This window comes from Chelonia mydas, chromosome 9 (assembly GCF_015237465.2).
Source record: "Chelonia mydas isolate rCheMyd1 chromosome 9, rCheMyd1.pri.v2, whole genome shotgun sequence".
In the NCBI taxonomy this organism is placed as follows: domain Eukaryota; kingdom Metazoa; phylum Chordata; order Testudines; family Cheloniidae; genus Chelonia; species Chelonia mydas.
In genome coordinates, this window is record NC_057855.1 from 60,724,403 (window position 1) to 60,743,332 (window position 18,930).

At 46.2% G+C, this 18,930-nt stretch overlaps 1 protein-coding gene across 4 annotated transcripts in view; it reads left to right on the forward strand.

Annotated features, from left to right (window-relative positions):
• ARHGAP36 (Rho GTPase activating protein 36) overlaps window positions 1-18,930 on the forward strand; it is an 80,967-nt gene that overhangs the window by 53,106 nt on the left and 8,931 nt on the right. For all 4 annotated transcript variants that reach the window (XM_037909503.2, XM_037909501.2, XM_037909502.2 and 1 more), the window contains exons 6-9: window positions 1,941-1,996; window positions 5,332-5,482; window positions 15,427-15,575; window positions 17,002-17,178. In XM_037909503.2, the coding sequence (XP_037765431.1) occupies window positions 1,941-1,996; window positions 5,332-5,482; window positions 15,427-15,575; window positions 17,002-17,178 (533 nt within the window). The remainder of the gene's footprint in view (window positions 1-1,940; window positions 1,997-5,331; window positions 5,483-15,426; window positions 15,576-17,001; window positions 17,179-18,930) is intronic.

Below are 18,930 nucleotides of genomic sequence, written 5' to 3' on the forward strand. Positions count from 1 at the left end.
CGAGTCTCTGATGCTGTTGGAGGTTTCTCCAGCCCCCAAGGTTTCTGAATTCATTGATCAACAAGGAACACTTTGTGACATTCCAAGGTACAATCCAGACTATGAGCAGCTGTGTCACCCCTGCCCTGCAACCATGAGTGCCTTACAATGTCTTGCTGAAGTAGCTCCCATCCGGGTCACTCACATACAGCCTCCAGCATGCAAGCCCCACCTGAGTATCTGTGGGTAACGGCAGCCTGCCAGCCACACTTGGGTTACACTCTGGCTCTCACCAGCCTTGGTTACATTGCAGGGTGACCCCAACACACCCCCAGTCTTAGATTTTTTCCCCACGGAAATGTATGTCCTGTACTGCCCAACCGTCTCTTGGACATGACAAGTTACCTTAAATCCGTTATTCTTTTAAAAGAATAATAAACTCACAACTTGTCACCGCAAGTGGAGATGCCCAGACACTTAAGTTTAAAGACAGTGGAGTAGATAAAACAATAAAACAACTTTATTAACTCAAAGAGAGAGATTTTAAGTGAGTACAGGTAATGAGGCATAAAAGTCAGAAATGGCTACAAGAAAAATAAAGATAAGACTTTTATTAATACCTAACTTAACTACATTAGAATCAAAGCAAAGTTTACTCACCACATGCTTTCAGCAGTCTTACTGACCAAACTCTCTAGGTCAGGACCTCTCCCTCAGAGTCCAACAGCTGCTTCCTTTGTTGCTTCAGTGCAGGGAGGGGGTGTCTTGTGGTGTTTGTCTCTACCATTTATAGTTTCAGTTCCTCTCTTGACAAACATTTCCCAGCTGAAAACCAGGAGTCAAAAAGTAGATGTGGAAGGATGTTCCCTGCTGCTTTTTTCACCTGTTTGAACTTCCTTTGTCTTTCCTTGCTGCTTGATGGTTCTGTTTATGGCTTAAATGCAACTTAAGCAGAGCACACATTCCTTTGTTTAGGACAGACCTGTTTGCCAACTTCTGTTTGGGCAGGGCTGTGGGGTTTGGAACTTGTGTCAATATCACCATACAGGGGAATTGTTTAACTTTACATACAATTTTGCCACATATACTTTAGCAGAAAAATACAGACCAGCAAATTATGGGTTCTCAAATGATACCATACAAGGCATACCTTATACAAACATTATTACAGTAGTGTGTAGGTGTGAATACAGGGGTACATTTGGTCTCTCACTTGCATAGCCAAGAGAAACTGAGTCACTAACCCCCCATTTTCAAAGCTCTGTCAAGTCACCTTTGCAACACAGCTCAGGTGTTAAAAATTACATCAACCTTGTTACATCTGCTCAAGGGTGTGAAAATGTCACACCCCTGAGCTCTGTAGTTAAGCCAACCTAGCCTCTGGTGTAGTTGCAGCCAGGTCAACCTGGCTACTGCTGCTCAGAGAGGTGGATTACTTATATTGATGGAAAACCCTCTTCTGTCACCTTAGGAAGCATCTACACTATTGTGCTACAGTAGCACAGCTGCAGCGCTGTATCTCTGCAGCTTTAACGCCTGTAATGTAGACATAGCTTCAGCTCCACCAGCCGAAGACAACTCTAGAGCTACTTTCAAAACCAATCTTTGTCCCCAAACTCAATTTGAGTCTGGGCAGTGCCCTCCTGGCACTCAGATAATAGAGGAAGTAGCACAGGCTGGAGGCCAGGGACGCAGGAGATTCAGGGGGTGGTTAATTAATTGCAGATGATACCCTGGGGATGAAGGATGGGGTTGCATGGAGGTGGCAGATTGTAGGACAGCACAGGGAGAAGCCTTTCATTTACTGAGTCTTTGTGAGTTAACAGAGTGAAGCAATGTCTTCCCTTGTAGCTAAAGGTAAAGAGCCCAGTGTTCCACATGGCACAGAGCAGTCAGGGCTGTGGACAAGTAAAGAAATTCATTTGAATACAGAGCTGTTTACAAACCTATTTTTCTTTCAGGACTCCAGACCGTGGGCATTTTCCGTGTCGGAAGCTCTAAGAAAAGAGTTCAGCAGGTAGAGTGCCCAACTCACCAAGCCATCTGTGTAGGTGACAGGTGCCACGCAGGGACATAGAAGGAGAATGGGAGATGGGACACAGATTTGCCTACTCTACAATAAGAACCAGATTTAAATGTGGCTGCATCCAGGGCTGTGAGCCCCATGTTCTGTAACACAATTTATTCTGGCTTGTGTGCACAGCAAAAAAATGGTCTCCCAGTGTGGCAGGTTCAGGAATCCCCCTGAAGGATCTGCCAGCGCTAGAACATGCTTCTCTGAGCTGGTTGTATTGTATCTCTTCTATGTCGCACAGTCAAGCTAAAAATCAGTATGGATGGTGCTGTACAGAGAGCATTGCTGGGAGGCAGTTGGGAAGAAGCAGGCAAGGAGAGAAAAGAAAACACAATATAGGAAACAGAGCAAGAGGCTGAAGTGAGTCTGTCTTCTGTGTGTGCAGGGCAGCTGCCCCTGCAGTCTCTGTGCCCTGTGCCCAGGAGAACTATGTTGAGAAGGAAGAGAGAATGGAGCTGAGGAGTGGGGGGAGAGAGAATGGGGTAAGGGCGAGAGCTTGGGAAGGAGAGAGGAAGAAAGGGGTGTATGGCCCAGCGAAGGAGGGATGAGTACAAGACAATGAAGGGAGGAGACGAGACTAAAGCTTAGACACTTGAGAAGATCAGAAAGCTGAGGAGAAGGAAGCCAGAGTATGTGTGAGGGGTAGAGCATAAATAAAGTAGGGCTTGGAATACCTGAGTCTAAAATTACATTGACATAGTCCTGCAGGAGCAGAAACACAGTGCAGAGGCTGGACCTATAAAACCAGTGACAAGGACTCACAGGGAAACACAGGCCTAGATCCTTGGGTCCAGCTGAGCTATCCTGGAGGCAACTGGAGGCTGATTTGGCTCTTGCCATAACTTAGAACTGCCTTGGGGCTACTCTAACTTACTTTGGCTGGTCACAACTGGATTGCAATGTGCTGTGGCCATGCCTCCACTCTGGGTGGGACTGTGAAGGGTTGGTATAGCTGGCTCCATGCCAGCTGGCAATTCCCCTATGCAAGGTGAACCCCAGCTAGTCTTTCTTGTGATATGTGGTCCAAAGGTGATGTATTGGGGCCAAAGACATCACCCCTCCTATGTTTGCCCACCTCTCGCTTTATTGTATTGGAACTGATTCCTAGATATTAAGGCTAGAAGGGACCACTCTGATCATGTAGCCTGACTTTCTGCATAACACAGCCCAGAGAATTTTACCCAGTGATTCCTGCATCAAGCCTATAGCTGTTAGTTGAGGTAGAGCCTATCTTTTAGAAAGACATCCAACCCTTACAGATTTCAAGTGATAGCGCAGCCACCAGATCCCTGCATAAGATGTTTCAGAGGTTAATTATCTTCATTATTAAAAGTATGTTCCTGACTGTGAATTTGTCTAGCTTCAACTTCAAGCCATTGGAATTTGTTCTGCCTTTGCTACATAGACCGCCCCCCCCCAGGCCCCGCCACTATCACAAGTGAAAAATGTCTGGCCAGTAGAATAAATGACAATTAAAAAGGAATTCTTTAAATACTTCCGGGGAAAAAAAGAAATCCTAGTAATGTTATACATAGGGAAGGTAAGATTGTCAATAATGATGCAGAAAAGGAAGTATTCAATAGATATTTCTGTTCTGTATTTATAGTCAGATACATACAAATATTTTCTATTCCAACATTAACTAAACAGGAGGTTAAACAGCTACTACTGAACATAAACATTTTTAAATCTGCAGGATCAGATATCTTACCTAAGAGTTTTAAAATAATTGGCTGGGGAGTTGTTTGAGCCATAATGTTGATAATTAACAAGTCTTGGAATATTGGGGACCCCAGTACAACTATCAGCTGGTTAGCCTGGGCAACCCAGTGGAATGGCTGAGACAGAATGCCACCAGTAAAGAATTAAAGAATGGTAGCATTGTTATTTTAGCAATCAACATGATTCTGTGAAAATAGATCTTGTCAAGTGAACTTGACATTGTGCTTTGATGAGATGGCAAGTTTGGTTGATAAGGGAAACTGTGTTCACACAATATACTTAGACTTCAGTAAGGCATTTAACTTAGTGCCCCACAAATTATGTTTAAAAAAAGCCCCAGTACCCTACAGTGCCCTAATCATTGCAGCCCATGTTAAGTAGGTTAAAAACTGGTTAACTGATCTCAGAAAGTAATTGTAAATGGGAATCAGCATTCAGTGGGGGTGTTACTACTGGGGTCCTGCGAGGATCTGTTCTCGGCCTGATACTATTTAATATCTTTATCAGTGATCTGGAAGAAAACATAAAATCGTTGCTGATAAATTTAGCAGGTGACACAGAAATTGGGGGAGTGGTAAAAATGGGTACAGGGCAGTTGTACAGACTGATCTGGATGGCTTGGTAAACTGGGCTCATTTGAACAATATGTGTTTTAATACAGCCAAATGCAAGGTCATACATTTAGTGCCAAAGAACGTGCATCATACTTACAGAATGGGGGGTTACATACCGGAAAGCAGTGTCTCAGAAAGGACTTGGTGGTCTCGGTGGATAATCAGCTGAACACGATTTCCCAGTGCAATTTTGTGCTTAAGAGGCTGAACGTGATCCTTGGATATATAAGCAAGTCAATGTCAACTAGAAGCAGGGAGGTGGTTTTACCTCTGTATGTGGCATCTGTAAGGTCATCACTGACATACCGCCTGGTTGTTGTATCCACAGTTTAAAAAAAAGACATTGAAAAAATTGGAAGGGGTTCTGAAAAGAGCCAGAAATAATTTGCTGGCTGGACAACCTGCCTTAGAGCAAGTGACTTAAAATGATCAGTCTATTTAGTGTATCAAAGAGAAGGTTAAAAGCTGACTTGATCTTAGTGTAGAAGTATCTGCATGGGGAGAAGATTCTAACAGCAAAGGGCTCTTTAATAATAGCAGACAAAAGCAGATCAAGATTCAATTGAGCCAATTAGATTCAGACTAGAAAAAAGTGCCCATTTTTAAATGGGGTAATTAACCACTGGAGCAATTTCCGTAGAGATGTGGTTGATTCTCCATCACTTGTCATCTTCAAATCACAATGGGTGTCTTTCGAAAAAGTATTCTCTAGTCCAACTGGCAGCTGTGGCCTGAATTATGCAGGAAGTCAAACTAGATGATCATAAAGGTCCCTTCTTACCTTAAAATCTATTAATTGTTCTGTGAGCTGAACACACTCCAGTCCCCTTCACTTCAGTGGGAAAAGCGTGCCCCAGCCTTCATGGGGATGGGCCCCAGACGGCTAGATGGAGGAGTGACTCATTGCTGCTTGCCTTTTTCCTCTTTTTCCCATTATTTAAGCTGCGGGAAGAATTTGACCAGGGATTTGATGTTTTCTTGGATGATAGTCATTGCGTCCACGATGTGGCAGCTCTGCTCAAAGAGTTTTTCCGGGACATGCCTGATTCCCTGATTCCCAGGGAACTCTACTCAGCCTTTGTCAGTACAGCCTGTAAGTAGCCAGAATCCCAGCACCCCAGGACCCACTTCACTCGCCTGGGGACAAAGGGCTGCACTTGAATTTTTCTTTTGTAAAGAACAAACCTGTAAAGCAATGTAGTGCTTATTAAAGTGATGGGCTAGTTACTGGGCTCAAAACAGGAGTAGCTGGAGCAGGTCAGACTAGATCAGTGGTTCTCAACCCATCGCCCATGGGCCACTTGCGGCCCAATCAGCACACAGCGGCAGCCCATGTGACAGCCTCAGGGCCATACAGGTAGCGTATATATTTTGTGAATGTGGCCCACATAACACAGAGAGCTGCATATGCGGCACACAATGGTAAATAGCTTGAGAACCACTGGGTTAGACAATCTCATGGTCCCTTCTGGCTTTAAACTCCATAACTTGACAAATAATGTCATGTGCACCTGTAATTCAGACAGCACTTGTGCAAATTCTCGCACACAGCTCTGTCAGTGGCACCTCAGTCCACAGCCACAGCTCTCCCCAGACCATGTTATTTTAGTCCTGGAACCCCCATGCCCTTCCCAATCCTGCCATTCCAGCCCTCTCACTCCCATATGGCTTTGCCAATGCACCTCAATGCTGACTAGCAGCACCCCCTGTTATTCACTGGTGCTGTATGCGACCAAGGCGTGGGAAATTAGACATTTTTTTGCAGTGTGGTATGACATTTCTAAAGATCATTTTAATTTGGGGGCACCCAAGCAGAGACACCTCCTCGAGAAGCCAAGAAGGCCAATGGCATTTTGGGGTGTATAAGTAGGGGCATTGCCAGCAGATCGAGGGACGTGATTGTTCCCCTCTATTCGACATTGGTGAGGCCTCATCTGGAGTACTGTGTCCAGTTTTGGGCCCCACACTACAAGAAGGATGTGGAGAAATTGGAGAGAGTCCAGCGAAGGGCAACAAAAATGATTAGGGGACTGGAACACATGAGTTATGAGGAGAGGCTGAGGGAACTGGGATTGTTTAGTCTACGGAAGAGAAGAAAGAGGGGGGATTTGATAGCTGCTTTTAACTACCTGAAAGGTGGATCCAAAGAGGATGGATCTAGACTATTCTCAGTGATAGCAGATGACAGGACAAGGAGTGATGGTCTCAAGTTGCAGTGGGGGGAGATTTAGGTTGGATATTAGGAAAAACTTTTTCACCAGGAGGGTAGTGAAACACTGGAATGCGTTACCTAGGGAGGTGGTGGAATCCCCTTCCTTAGAAGTTTTTAAGGTCAGGCTTGACAAAGCCCTGGCTGGGATGATTTAGTTGGGGATTGGTCCTGCTCTGGGCAGGGGGTTGGACTAGATGACCTCCAGAGGTCCCTTCCAACTCTGATATTCTATAAGCAGGGAGGTGAGAGTCCCTCTCTATACAGCTTGTACACAACCAGATCTGCAATCTTACAGTGGCTTCTTGACATCTGCTGGTGTCCTGTACAATAAGCTAAAGAGATGTCAGCAGCTACCTACGGTATTTGGGTGACCACTTCCCATTAGAAGTAATAGGGCTTTGGCAGCCACCTTCCCTCTCTGACTTTGGAAATCTCAACCGTAACGTGCTAGCTGCAAGGTAAATGAGCATGAATCTTTTGATGGCTGAAGGAACCAAGCATTTTTGTGCGGTAAACATACAGTACAGATGTTGCCTGCATGATACTGATGAAAGTGATGAATGTGGGGAGGTGCGGGTTTTCCAATCCCCTTCCTCCATGTCCTACTGTAGCAATGTTGCCAGGAAAACAAGTTACCAAAAACCTCTTCCCATTGGCTGATAGCCTGTGAGCTATATCTGACAACTGCTGTATTGCAGAAAGTGCAGGAAGCCTGGAGAAAAGCTTTCAGACCTCTCGTTCAGTTGTGTCAAGGAAACAGTAATGATGCTTCCAGGACATTTCATTACACCCCCAAAGCACATCCCGTTTCAGCAGCAGATAACGATTATCTGGAGAAACCTTTGTGAACTTTACTCCAGCACTGTGGGGCTGTGCAGGAACCGGGGAGCTGGCTCTAGACCAGGATAATGTGATCTGAGAAGAGTTGCCTGAGAAAGCAATGCATGGGTGAATTCAGGAGTGCAGAAACACAGGTACAAATAGAGAAGCATTTAAGAGGACACAGGGCTTGATTCTCAATTTGTCCCTGCACTTGAGGCAGGGAGCATGTGAGTAGAAAGGGGGTGCGATGTTTTGGGGTCCAACCCAGAGCAATGACGTTGTCACCCTGTCCTGCAACTCTGGCTGCTTTAAACGCTATGCTGCAGTGGCTCACAGCCTGGATACCAACAGCTAGTGTACATGCATACAGGTCACACTGCCTCTGCCCACTTCCTGTTTGCAGAGTGACTCCAGCATCCCCCACTCTCAGATTTCCCCCAGAGAGTCTCCCTGCAGTGTCCAGGCCTCTCCTGGAAGTAACTAGGTTTGCTGCTCCTTTGATGAGACAGAAACAGCAGCTTGTTATCATGACTGTCACTTCAGTTCAATCAAAGCACTGGCTTGTCTTTGTAAGAAGTCAAACATTTATTCAATTAAAAAGAGAGTGGATTTAAGTGAGTTCAAGTATGGAGGATAAAGATCGAAAGGCTTTCAAAAAAACAGAAGTAAAAATACGCTTTCTAATTGCTCAGCCCCAGCATAGCAAGCTACAGTCTTTGTTCCAGGTGGTTTCCTCACCAGTCTTCCCTTTCCAGCCATGGCTGAGTGGTTCTTAGGCTGCCCAGAGTGCTGGTTTTCCTTGTCTCCTCAGGTGGAGGATAACATAGGGGTTCTCTGCCTCTCTCGGTAGAGCCCAATAAACCTTTGAGAAGTCTCTTTCTCCAAGTTCATTGACCCTGCTTCCAGAGGCAGGCAGGCTTCTTGGGGGTGCAGTCCCAATCCCCCACTGAGTTCCTTAAGTGATGCCTTTCTTTCACTAGCTCTCCCGTTGGCTTTGTTTGCCTGAAATGAACATGTGCTTTCCTTTGTCTTTTGTCCCACCTTGCTCAATTTCCATGGGAGACACATACAAGCATAATAGCTAGCTCACCTTATCTGATCACTCTTGTTACAGTGTGTATGGTAACACCCATTGTTTCATGTTCTCTGTGTATACAAATCTCCCCACTGTATTTTCCACTGCATGCATCCGATGAAGTGAGCTGTAGCTCACGAAAGCTTATGCTCAAATATATTTGTTAGTCTCTAAGGTGCCACAAGTCCTCCTTTTCTTTTTGCGGATTCAGACTAACACGGCTGCTACTCTGAAACATACAAGCAGGACCCCCATTCCTTGGTCTGGAAAGAACCTGTTTATCAACTCCCCAGTGACCTGCCTGCTTTAAACACATTTTAGTCATTAATTGCAGCACAGCTGTGTAATCTGTTGTGGGTTGACCGTACATACATCCCACAAGAACATTAATGATCCGGGAGTGATTAGTTTTCCAATGACATGTTCCATGACACCTTTTAGAGACTTGTTGGCATGATGTAGATGGTATTTTAGAAACAGGTTATAGCAGTAGTGAGTTGGGGTACACTGAGCAGGTCAGGCCAGCTGCAGGGAGTCCCTTGCCTTCTGGCAGAGGGAGGTTCTTACAGTCACAGGGAGACTTTTAGACACCATATTCCGCAGCCCCTGCCTGACTCCCAGTGTAATTTAGAGGAGCCTCAGGTCTGCTGTAGTTACCACTTTGCTTCCTGTGGCCTGCTTGCGGGCCCTGGGAAGCAGAGAGTACTAGTAGCACAGAGCACTGTGGTCACACCCTGACATTGGCCTAGTCCCCATCCTGTGCTGGGGGCTGAGAGAAGGGCTCGGGGAGCATCCTCGGTGTGAAGAAGGCAATGTCTTGCACTGCCAAAATTGAATGGCGAGGCTTTAGGAGGCGCGAGAGTCATGCCCCCATGTGGACGGGCTTGAAGTGAAGGTACATGTGCAGCAGCAGAGCTGGAGCAATGCCCCAGCAACCAGAGACACGCGACTGACAGTAACTGCAGCCAGGTTATAACCTTCCAGGGAAGACAGAATGACTGAACTTGGAGCGAAATGTCACCAGAGCAGTAAGCAAAACCATTTTGCTGCGGTAGCCGCAGCAGTAGGCTGTGTGCAGCACTAAAGGTGAGGAAAGGCTCTGATCAGTGCACAGCATCCTTCACCTGCAGGACGGGGTGACAGTATGAGCTGAGAATCAGTGTGCGAGTATTTCTACCCCCAGATGCCCAGTTGCTGCACCCTGCCAGCCGGACGCTTCAGTCCCATGCAGAGCAACGGGAGAGGAGCAATAGGGCAGGTGCCCAGAACTGGGGTGTGTGTTTGTAGGGAAATAGGGAAATTAGGGATCATGGTTCCCTGTTATAGGGGGCAGGTTGTCTGCAATGTGTGCCCCAGAGAGAGCTGAGGTAAAGGGAATGTTGATTGGAGCTGGTAGAACTCAGAATTTCCATTCCGTGGGAAATTCTACATTTCAAAACGGCTTTTGTTCCAAATTAGAACAAAAACTAGAAATTTCTACGTTTCCTGGGGAACAGAAATTCCTGGAAGATATGTTCTGAAAAACCCGAAATGTTTCATTTAAATGATTCCAAACAAAATTCAGCATCTGGTTGCCCCAACTCTGGGAGATGCCCTGGTCTGCCCCTAGGGAGTTGCGGACCACCTAAGACCCCTTGGAGTGGGGGGCAGCCTGAAGAGTCCCCTGCCATGAAGCAGGGAACCTAGAAGTCCTGAGAATCCCAGCTTGAGCTCCCAGGGTTGCCAAGGCTTCCAGGCATCTGGCTGCAGGACTCCCCATCTTGTACTGGGGCCCCCAGCACTTCCAGGCTCCCTGCCATGGAGTGGAGAACCTAGAAGCACTAAAAGCCCCTGGGAACTTCAGCTGGGGCTTCTAGATTCCTTGCTCCATGGGATGGGATTCTCCAGGCTGCCTCACTAATCAGGGGACTCCTGGGCTGCCCTGACCTTCTGGGAGTACACAGGGGCTTCCACATGGGAGAGGGACCCTCTACATGTGTCTAGAGGGTGGTGGTAACAGATGTCAGGAGCCTGTACCCCGGGGGCCTGCTTCTATGATGGTGTGGGGCTTGGCTCAGACAGCAGCAGCGATGCTTCCAGCTCCAGGACTCCTGTATGGTTTCCAAAGGGTGGGAGGGTGGGCGGGATTGTTTGTTTCAGTACTTCCCCCCTACCCCTAACACCCATTTGGCTGCTCAGGTGTTTCTTTGGTGCAAATTCAACCAGGGTCTATAATGGCAGCACATTAGTACAACAATCATATAAGGGGGTATCTGGTGACATCATGACCTTATGACCCTGCTTAGTGGGGTTCCCTACAGTGGCAAAAGAAGTGCCTCTTTCCCCTGTATTTGGGATATAATCTAGTTAAGCTTGTTAAGTTCTTGGCCAGTAAAACTAGCCCCGGTATGAGGATATGCTCCAACTGAGGAAGCAAAAAGGGGGGAAATCATTGCTAACTCCCCTGCAAATAGAAGCTGAAGACTCAGGGTACATATACATTGGAGCTTGGATATGGGATACGTTCACAGTGTGTCCGGGATGTGACGGGCAACAACTTGGGCTAGCTGCCCAAGTACATACCCAGGTGGTCAGGTGTGATTGTACGCAGGGTGGCTAGCCCTAGCAACTGCCCATGCCGCCGTGGATACACTATTTTTAGTTGCTACCTTGAGCAGAACTAGCGGGGGTACGTCTATGCAAGCTGGGAGTCACACCGCCCAGTGCAAAGGTAGACATACCCTTAGCAGGAGCATGGATGATCCTGTCCCTTCTCCATACCTCCCTGCCACAGACAACCTTTGTTGCAGTTATCAGCGTGTGGAGCAATGACTCCTTCTTTAGCTATGTGATTTGGGCTATTGGTTGGGCCCTACCAAATTCACAGCCATGAAAAACATGTCACGGATTGTGAAATCTGGTCTCCCCCCTGTGAAATCTGGTCTTTTGTGTGCTTTTACCCTATACTATATAGATTTCACAGGGGAGAGACCAGCATTTCTCAGATTGGGGGTCCTGACCCAAAAAGGAGTTGCAGGGGGAGGTCAGAAGATTATTTTAGGGGGGGTCGCAGTATTGTCACCCTTACATCTGGGTGGCCGGAGAGTGGTGGCTGTTGGCCGGGCGCCCAGCTCTGAAGGCAGCGCAGCCAGCAGCAGCGCAGAGGTAAGGGGGGCAATACTATACTCCTGCGCTGCTGCCTTCAGAGCTGGGGGGCCGGAGAGTGGCGGCTGCTGACTGAGGGCCCAGCGCTACAGGCAGCCAGGCAGAAGTAAGGGTGGCAATACCACACCAGGCCATCCTTACTTCTGCGCCGCTGCTGGTGACGGCGCTGCCTTCAGAGCTGGGCTCCCGATCAGCAGCCGCCGCTCTCCAGCTGCCCAGCTCTGAAGGCAGCGTCACTGTCAGCAGAAGCGCAGAAGTAAGGGTAGCAGTACCGCAACCCCCCACCTACAATAACCTTGCAGCCCCCCACAACTCCTTTATGGGTCAGGACCCCTACAATTACAACACAGTGAAATTTCAGATTTAAATAGCTGAAATCATGAAATTTATGATTTCTAAAATCCTGTGGCTGTGAAATTGACCAAAATGGACCATGAATTAGATAGGGCCCTAGCTATTGGGGCGGCAAAGGCCCTCTGACTATACTGGGCCCATTTGGACAGACTCTGACACCTGCACCTCCACTGAATCACCAACCCCAAGCACTCAAAAATCACGAGATTGGCTTAAAAATGAGGAGATTTCTCAACATTACTGACTATTGGTTTTTCTTTTCCTTCTGGTCTCTGAGCCTTTTGGCTACATTCAGGTCACATTTTCCAGGTTTTCTTTGCAGCCACAAAGGCTAGAAACTTACCTACTTTAGCAACATAGGTACTGCCTGACTGGATCAGACCTAGGATCCATCTTGTCCAGTATCCTGTCTCTGACAGAGGCCAACCACCTGCTGCTACAGAGGAAGGTGTAAGGACCCTAGAGTAGGCAGATATGAGATAATCTGCCCCATTGAACTCTCATTTTGATCCCTAATAGTAAGAGATTGGCGTAAACTCTGAAGCATGAGGTTTAATTTTCATTCCAAAACTTGTTGACGTTAATTATGCTAACTCTTGATATTCCTGTTGTCCATATAAATGTTCACTCCTTTTTAAATCATGTTAAATTTTGGCTTCAGTGACTTCCGGTGGTAGCAAGTTCCGCAGTTTAATCACATGTGTGAAAAAGTCTGTCCTTTTAGTGGTTTTTAATTTTCCATCCTTCATTTTCATTAGTGTTCTCTTGGTCTGGTTTTGTGACACAGGCAAATTTCCTAACCTGCTGTATCTAGACCAGTCAGTATTTTATATACTTTTCTCATGCACCCTTTGATTTGTTTCCTTTCTAAGGTAATAATCCAAATCTTTTCAGCCTCTCTTCAACTGAGAATTTTTGAAGACACTTGATCTTAATTCTGCAAGCTTCTTTTGGACATAGACTGACCCGATAGTGCATGCAATATCCAGATGAGGCCACCCTATATAGAGGCATTCTAATATTCTGCTTATTACTCACCGTCTCATCCCTTCTGCATCTTAATATCTTGTTAGCTTTTTAATCTTTTTGGTTGAGACGATTTTCAGTGAAATCAGATTATTGAATAAATGTAAAATGCATAACTGCACAATGAAGGTAGGGGCACGAAGCCTTGATTAATAAGGATTGTGAAACGCACAGAAATCCTAACAGTCAGTGGCACAGTAGAGACTAAAACTCATAGTCTCTGGGTTTGCAGCTCAGTACACCTTCCCCAGAGCTCCTGGGAAGGAGCAGGAGGAAGAAAAGATGACTGTCGCTCAAAAAAACATGGCATTTTCTGTGGTAAATGACAGACCTGGAAAGGCATGAGTATCCTGTGACACTGGGCAGCCCTGTAAAGAGACAGAGAGCAGTTTCTCCCATCTTGCTATGTTATTTACAAAGATGTTACATTGAAGAATAAATGGAACAGAGGAGTATTGATCTCCAGATCAGAAGTGCAGCAGAACAGCATAAGGCATAATGTTTCCTCTTAAAAAAGAGGAGGGGAAAAAAAGGCAAAAGAAGGCAACAGATTCTTCTTAAATGTCAGATAAAATAAGCAGCAAGAGGATGTATCTGTCTTCTCCAGTATTGAGTTTAGCCCTGAGTAAACAGCCTGTAAATCAAAGAAGATGCAAAAGACACTTATTGGAGCTAAGGTCTATAAAAGGTGAAATTCAAGCCATCATTAAAAATCTTTGAAGTGTTGTAGAAGAATAAGCAGACTGAGTCACCAGGCCACCAGCTGGCTGGAATGAGCAGGCAGACACCATTGCAGGCATAGATGAAAGGTTGGAAAAGAAAAAAATTATTGACCAAAAAAGCTGCAAAAGGCAAAACAATGCGTCGCTGAGAGAACAAAAAAGAAAGGAACAATTTTAACCATACGCATAACTTTAAGCATGTAAGTAACGTCACTGACATCATCAATGCATACATTTTAAGGCCTAAAGGGACCATCACAATCATCTAGTCTGACTTCCTGCATAACATAGGCCAAATCAATTCATCCAGTGATTCCTACATCAAGCCCATATCTGGTAGTTGAGCTAGAGTATATTTTTTAGAAGGAGACAATGAATCTTTATTTAAAGACTCCAAGGGATGGAGAATACACCACATCCCTAGGGATGTTGTTCCAATGGTTAATTGCCATAACTCTTAAAATAATTTATCTAGCCTGAATTTATCTAGTTTCAGCTTCCAGCTGTTGGATCTTCTTCTGCCTTTGTCTGCTAGCTTGAAGAGCTCTCTTCTGTCAGAAATCTTCTCCCATTGTAACTACTTACAGACAATGATCAAGTCGCCTCTGGACTTTTTGCTATGATAAGCCAAATAGATTGAGGTTCTTTAGTCTCTTGCTGTGAGGCTTGTCCAGATCTCAAATCTTTTTTGTGGTCCTTTTCTGAACCCTTTCCAATTTTTCAACATCCTCTTTGAAGCGTGGATACCAGAACTGGATCAGAAGCGTGGATACCCAGTATCCAGAATGGTCTCACCAGTGCTGCATATAGGGCTACTCCTGTTTGACATACTCATGTTTATAAAGTTAAGATTCACACTAGCCCTCTTAGCCACTGCATTGCACTGGAGCTCATGGTGAGTTGGTTCTCCACCATGATCCCCAAGTTATTTTCAGAGTCGCCACTTTCCAGGACACAGTCCCTCCTCCTGTACATGTGACCTACATTCCTTGTGCCTAGCTATATGGCCTGAAATTTGACTGTATTAAAATGCAGGTTGTTTAAATGAGCCCACTTGACCAATCAGAATGTTAGGAGCTATGGCTGCTTGGCCATGAGGTGGCTGGAGCACAGCTGAAGTGGGAGTATAGAAGGGATGGGTGGGAAGTTGGAGAGACAGGTTATTTCTGGTGTTAAAAATGCGTGTTACTGGCACAGATACTGAAGCTGTGTGGAGGGGAAAGGGGAGCGCACAATATGATACAGTTCATATTAATCTTAGTGGAGGCAATAAGGGACTACACTGTCAGTATGAGTTTTCAGTTATCTTACGACTGTCCCTTCCTGTGAGTTTTAACAATCAGTGTTGTAGGAATCGTCCTGATGAGAACAGGGTCCTCAGAACTGCAGGATTCTCACCCCTAGACTGCTTTCTTAGGCAGAGAAGAAGAGAGAAATTGACAGACTGGATCCAGCCCAGTCTCCTGTCTCTAACAGGAAGCTGCATGAAACCCTGTAGGAGGCAGTTATGGGATCACCTGTCTATGGGAAAGCCTGGGTTCCTGTTACTAAACTGGTAAACAACGGATATGCTGCTTGTTTGGTTGCTTAGGAAATCTGACGTGAGAGTGAAATGTCTGGAACATTCAGGCTGTCTTGTCAGTTGCTGGTCTAACTTGAATTGCTCATTTTTCTCTGAATAGTCATGGAACGCATGGCCCAGCTCTCCATGCTGCAGCTGCTGGTGTACCTCCTGCCTCCCTGTAACAGTGACACCCTGTACCAGCTATTGCAGTTCCTGAACAAGGTGGCACAGCATGCCCAGGATTCCACAGGTCCAGAGAGACCAGAGGTACTGGCTTCAGATGCTCATGCACCCATAAGGCTTTGCACTGATATGTATCTTCTGTAGGGATGGTGACATAGGAAGGACAATGGCAGGTGCTTGCCAGTGATCTGTGCCTCCTTACTTTTCCAGTTTTTGCAGCATCAGAGTACAGTGTTCTAAAAGGATTTCTCATGTTTTCTGAGTAGTGGCTTTGTGTTGTGATTGGATCCCGTATAAGCTGCATCCTTAGCACATTATGCCATAACCTCAAAAGGCATTACTCTTGTACTACGATGCCTCTGGTTTCCTGCACTATATACTGGGTGGCAATATATGTCAATATACTCTGGTATGTAATATATAATATACTCTGGTTAATTATTCTGCACCCAGCACTCTGCCGTCCTTCTGCATGAGTCCTGTTCACATTGCTCAAGGACTAGGAGGTTTGAAAACAGCTAGTTTCAGGGATAGTTCTAAGCTAAACATGGAAATCTGGACTCCCTCTTACTGAAAACAACCTGAGCCATCCCAGCTCCTCAGTGTACCTCCAGCCATACCACCTTGTGTTATGAGCCTGTCAAATCTAGAAAGCTAAACGAGGTTGGGTTAAGAATTCCCAGAAAAACCTACCCAAAGTAGCATTTGGTGTTGGTGACTAGGCAGGAGCACCCTTCCTGCTGCGTCAGCACAGAGCCACTTGTCAGCACAGCATTGAGGTAGCTGCAGGAGGTGCTTTGTGCCAGATGAGATACACAACTGAAGTACTGACCATCTGTGGTCATTTAAAGATCCCATGCAAGAACTGGGAAAGTATCCCTGGTATCCCGGCTAATTTTCCATTTAGAGGCTGTAGGCAAGACGAATTACTTGCAGCATCCTTAAATTGTCTGTGCAGCTACAACTGAGCATAATGCATGTTATATGACATTGTCTACGTCCCTGCCCTGAACTGTTCTATACTGTTCTTTTGTATTGTTTAACAACTGTCATGTTCCACCTCAGAAATGGCAGGTGAAGTTGTTCTTGTATATAGTCTGTAGAGTGTCGTGGGATGGAATGGGCTATGGAAATGTTATTTGTTACTTTATTATTTGAGCTGTGAAACTGAGCCCATCATGGGGGACAGGTAGAAAGGTCGGACTGATGCTTATAGAAGGTGGGAGGGAGGGAGCTTTCAGACACTGCAAGCCAGCTCAAAAAATTCTCCTTGGCCTGCTTGCTGATCTAGTGGAAGCACAATGGCAGATAGAGTCTTTGCTCACAGGGTAGTGGAGACTAGGGTGGAGAAGGAGAGTTTCACTGCGCCATGAAGCAGCCCGGTTCTTCTCCCGGGAAGTGGTACTCAGCAGCCTTCCTTTCGCCTCAGCCATGGGGCAAGGGAGAGCACCTGGAGCGAGTTGTGTTACTGGGTTGGTATCTGATACTAATTTCTGTGTTTGGTTGTTAGATTCCTGGAAATAAAATGACAGCCTCAAATTTGGCTACAATTTTTGGCCCCAACCTCCTGCAAAGAGAGAAGCTTCTGGAGAGAGACCCCAGTGCCCAGGCCATGGAAATGGAAAACAGCGCTTCTATCATCCTCGTGCTCCAGAGTTTAATTGAGAACTATGAAGCCTTGTTCATGGTAGGGAAGGAGGCATTTACAGTGAACACATTTCCAAATCTTCCCCTCCTCTTTGCAGTCTCCTGTCATGGCAGTGGAGTGGGGCAGCAGCCACAGCCTGCCTTCTTAGTAGGGAGCTTTGTAACTGGCCTGCAGAGACTTGATTTGTTCCTTGTGTTGATATGAGTTGTGTGGTAGAGATTCATTCTGGGTCACATCGTGATTGGCTCTGGCAGGGGAATGCAGGGCAGAAGGTCGTGCAAGGAACCCTCTCCCTCTTTCCCCTCCCCTCTCAGCTTCTGCAGCCCATGCAAAGGCCAATCACAGAGCAGGCCCTGTGACCAGGAACTGCTCGCCTCTTCCCAGCTTCTTGAGAGCAAGTCACCTGGATGGGGGAGAGGAGTGGCAGAGCCAAGGGTTCAGCCCCATTGCACTGCCCTGCCAAACAGTGCCAGCTCCCTGGGAGAGGGACCTGCACTATCCTCATTCACAGATAGGCCAGAAGGGACCCTTATGGTCCTGCAGGCACAGGCCAGAGAATCATCCCAGAATTTCTCCCCTACACCCCTCCCTACTGCACAATTGGCCAAATCTGTTCTGGGATTTGGGTTTTTTCACCTTCCTCTAAAGCATCAAACATTCTCCACAGCTGCAGATGGAACACCAGACAGCGTGATACAGAGAATTCTCTTTCTAAGTGTTTGGCTGGTGTGCCTTGCTCGCATGCTCAGGGTCAAACTGATGGCCAGGTTTCTATTTGGGAAGAAATTTCCCCCCAGGTCAAAGAGACAGGGACCTTGTTTTTTTTCTCACCTTCCTTTCCAATATGGGGTGCGAATCGCCTAATGGGATCACCTGGGCATCTCTCACATTTGGGTGAAATATGATGGCCTGTGATATACAGGAAGGCAGATTAGATGATCCAATGGTCCTTTCTGGACTTAAATTCTTCGAAAACTATGAAAATCGGCGAAGATCATTTCCAGGCTCTGCAGTGAGAAAACCAGGACTGCTTTTGAAAGACGGGACAGGTTCAGGCACAAAGAAAGAACTTACGATGGACTATTTCAGGACCAAGAAAGAGCTGATCCATGAGGACAGACAGGGTCAGCGGAAACTACCTAAAGGCTCAAAAGGAGACGACAACACAACTCTTGTAGCAACTAGCTTCTGCACATGTGCTTGTATCACCCGCCCAGTGATGCAGGTCAATAATACATGCAGAGCTGTCGCCTGCTCTCTAGCTTACTCACACCTATTCCAAAGGCATTCCACTTCTGCACATGGACAGGGAAAACAACTGGCATCTCCAAGACATGCAGCCCTATGTGTTTGGGTTTGTATAATAAAGTCTATTCAGAACATATCTCTCTGTGTGAAGAGGACAGCAATCATATGAAGGCATTTGATTTGGTTTGGAGGGAAGCATTATGGAAAGTAGCAAATTCATATGGGGTTCCAGATAAGATAATTACAATTATAAACGTTAAGTATAAAGAGTCCTGTAGTGCTGTAAGAATTAAGAAGCTGGTTCAAGTCAAAGTTTGGTGTAAAACATGGGGGCAAGGAATCACCACTGCTTTTCATCGTGTTCTTTAACTGCACAGTAAGAATGTTAGATGAGTTGGAGGGTGTGACACTGGAGGATTTAGAACAGGGGTTCTCAAACTGGGGGTCGGGACCCCTGAGGGGGTTATGAGGTTATTACATGGGAGGTGGGGAGCTGTCAGCCTCCACCCCAAACCCCGCTTCACCTCCAGCATTTATAATAGT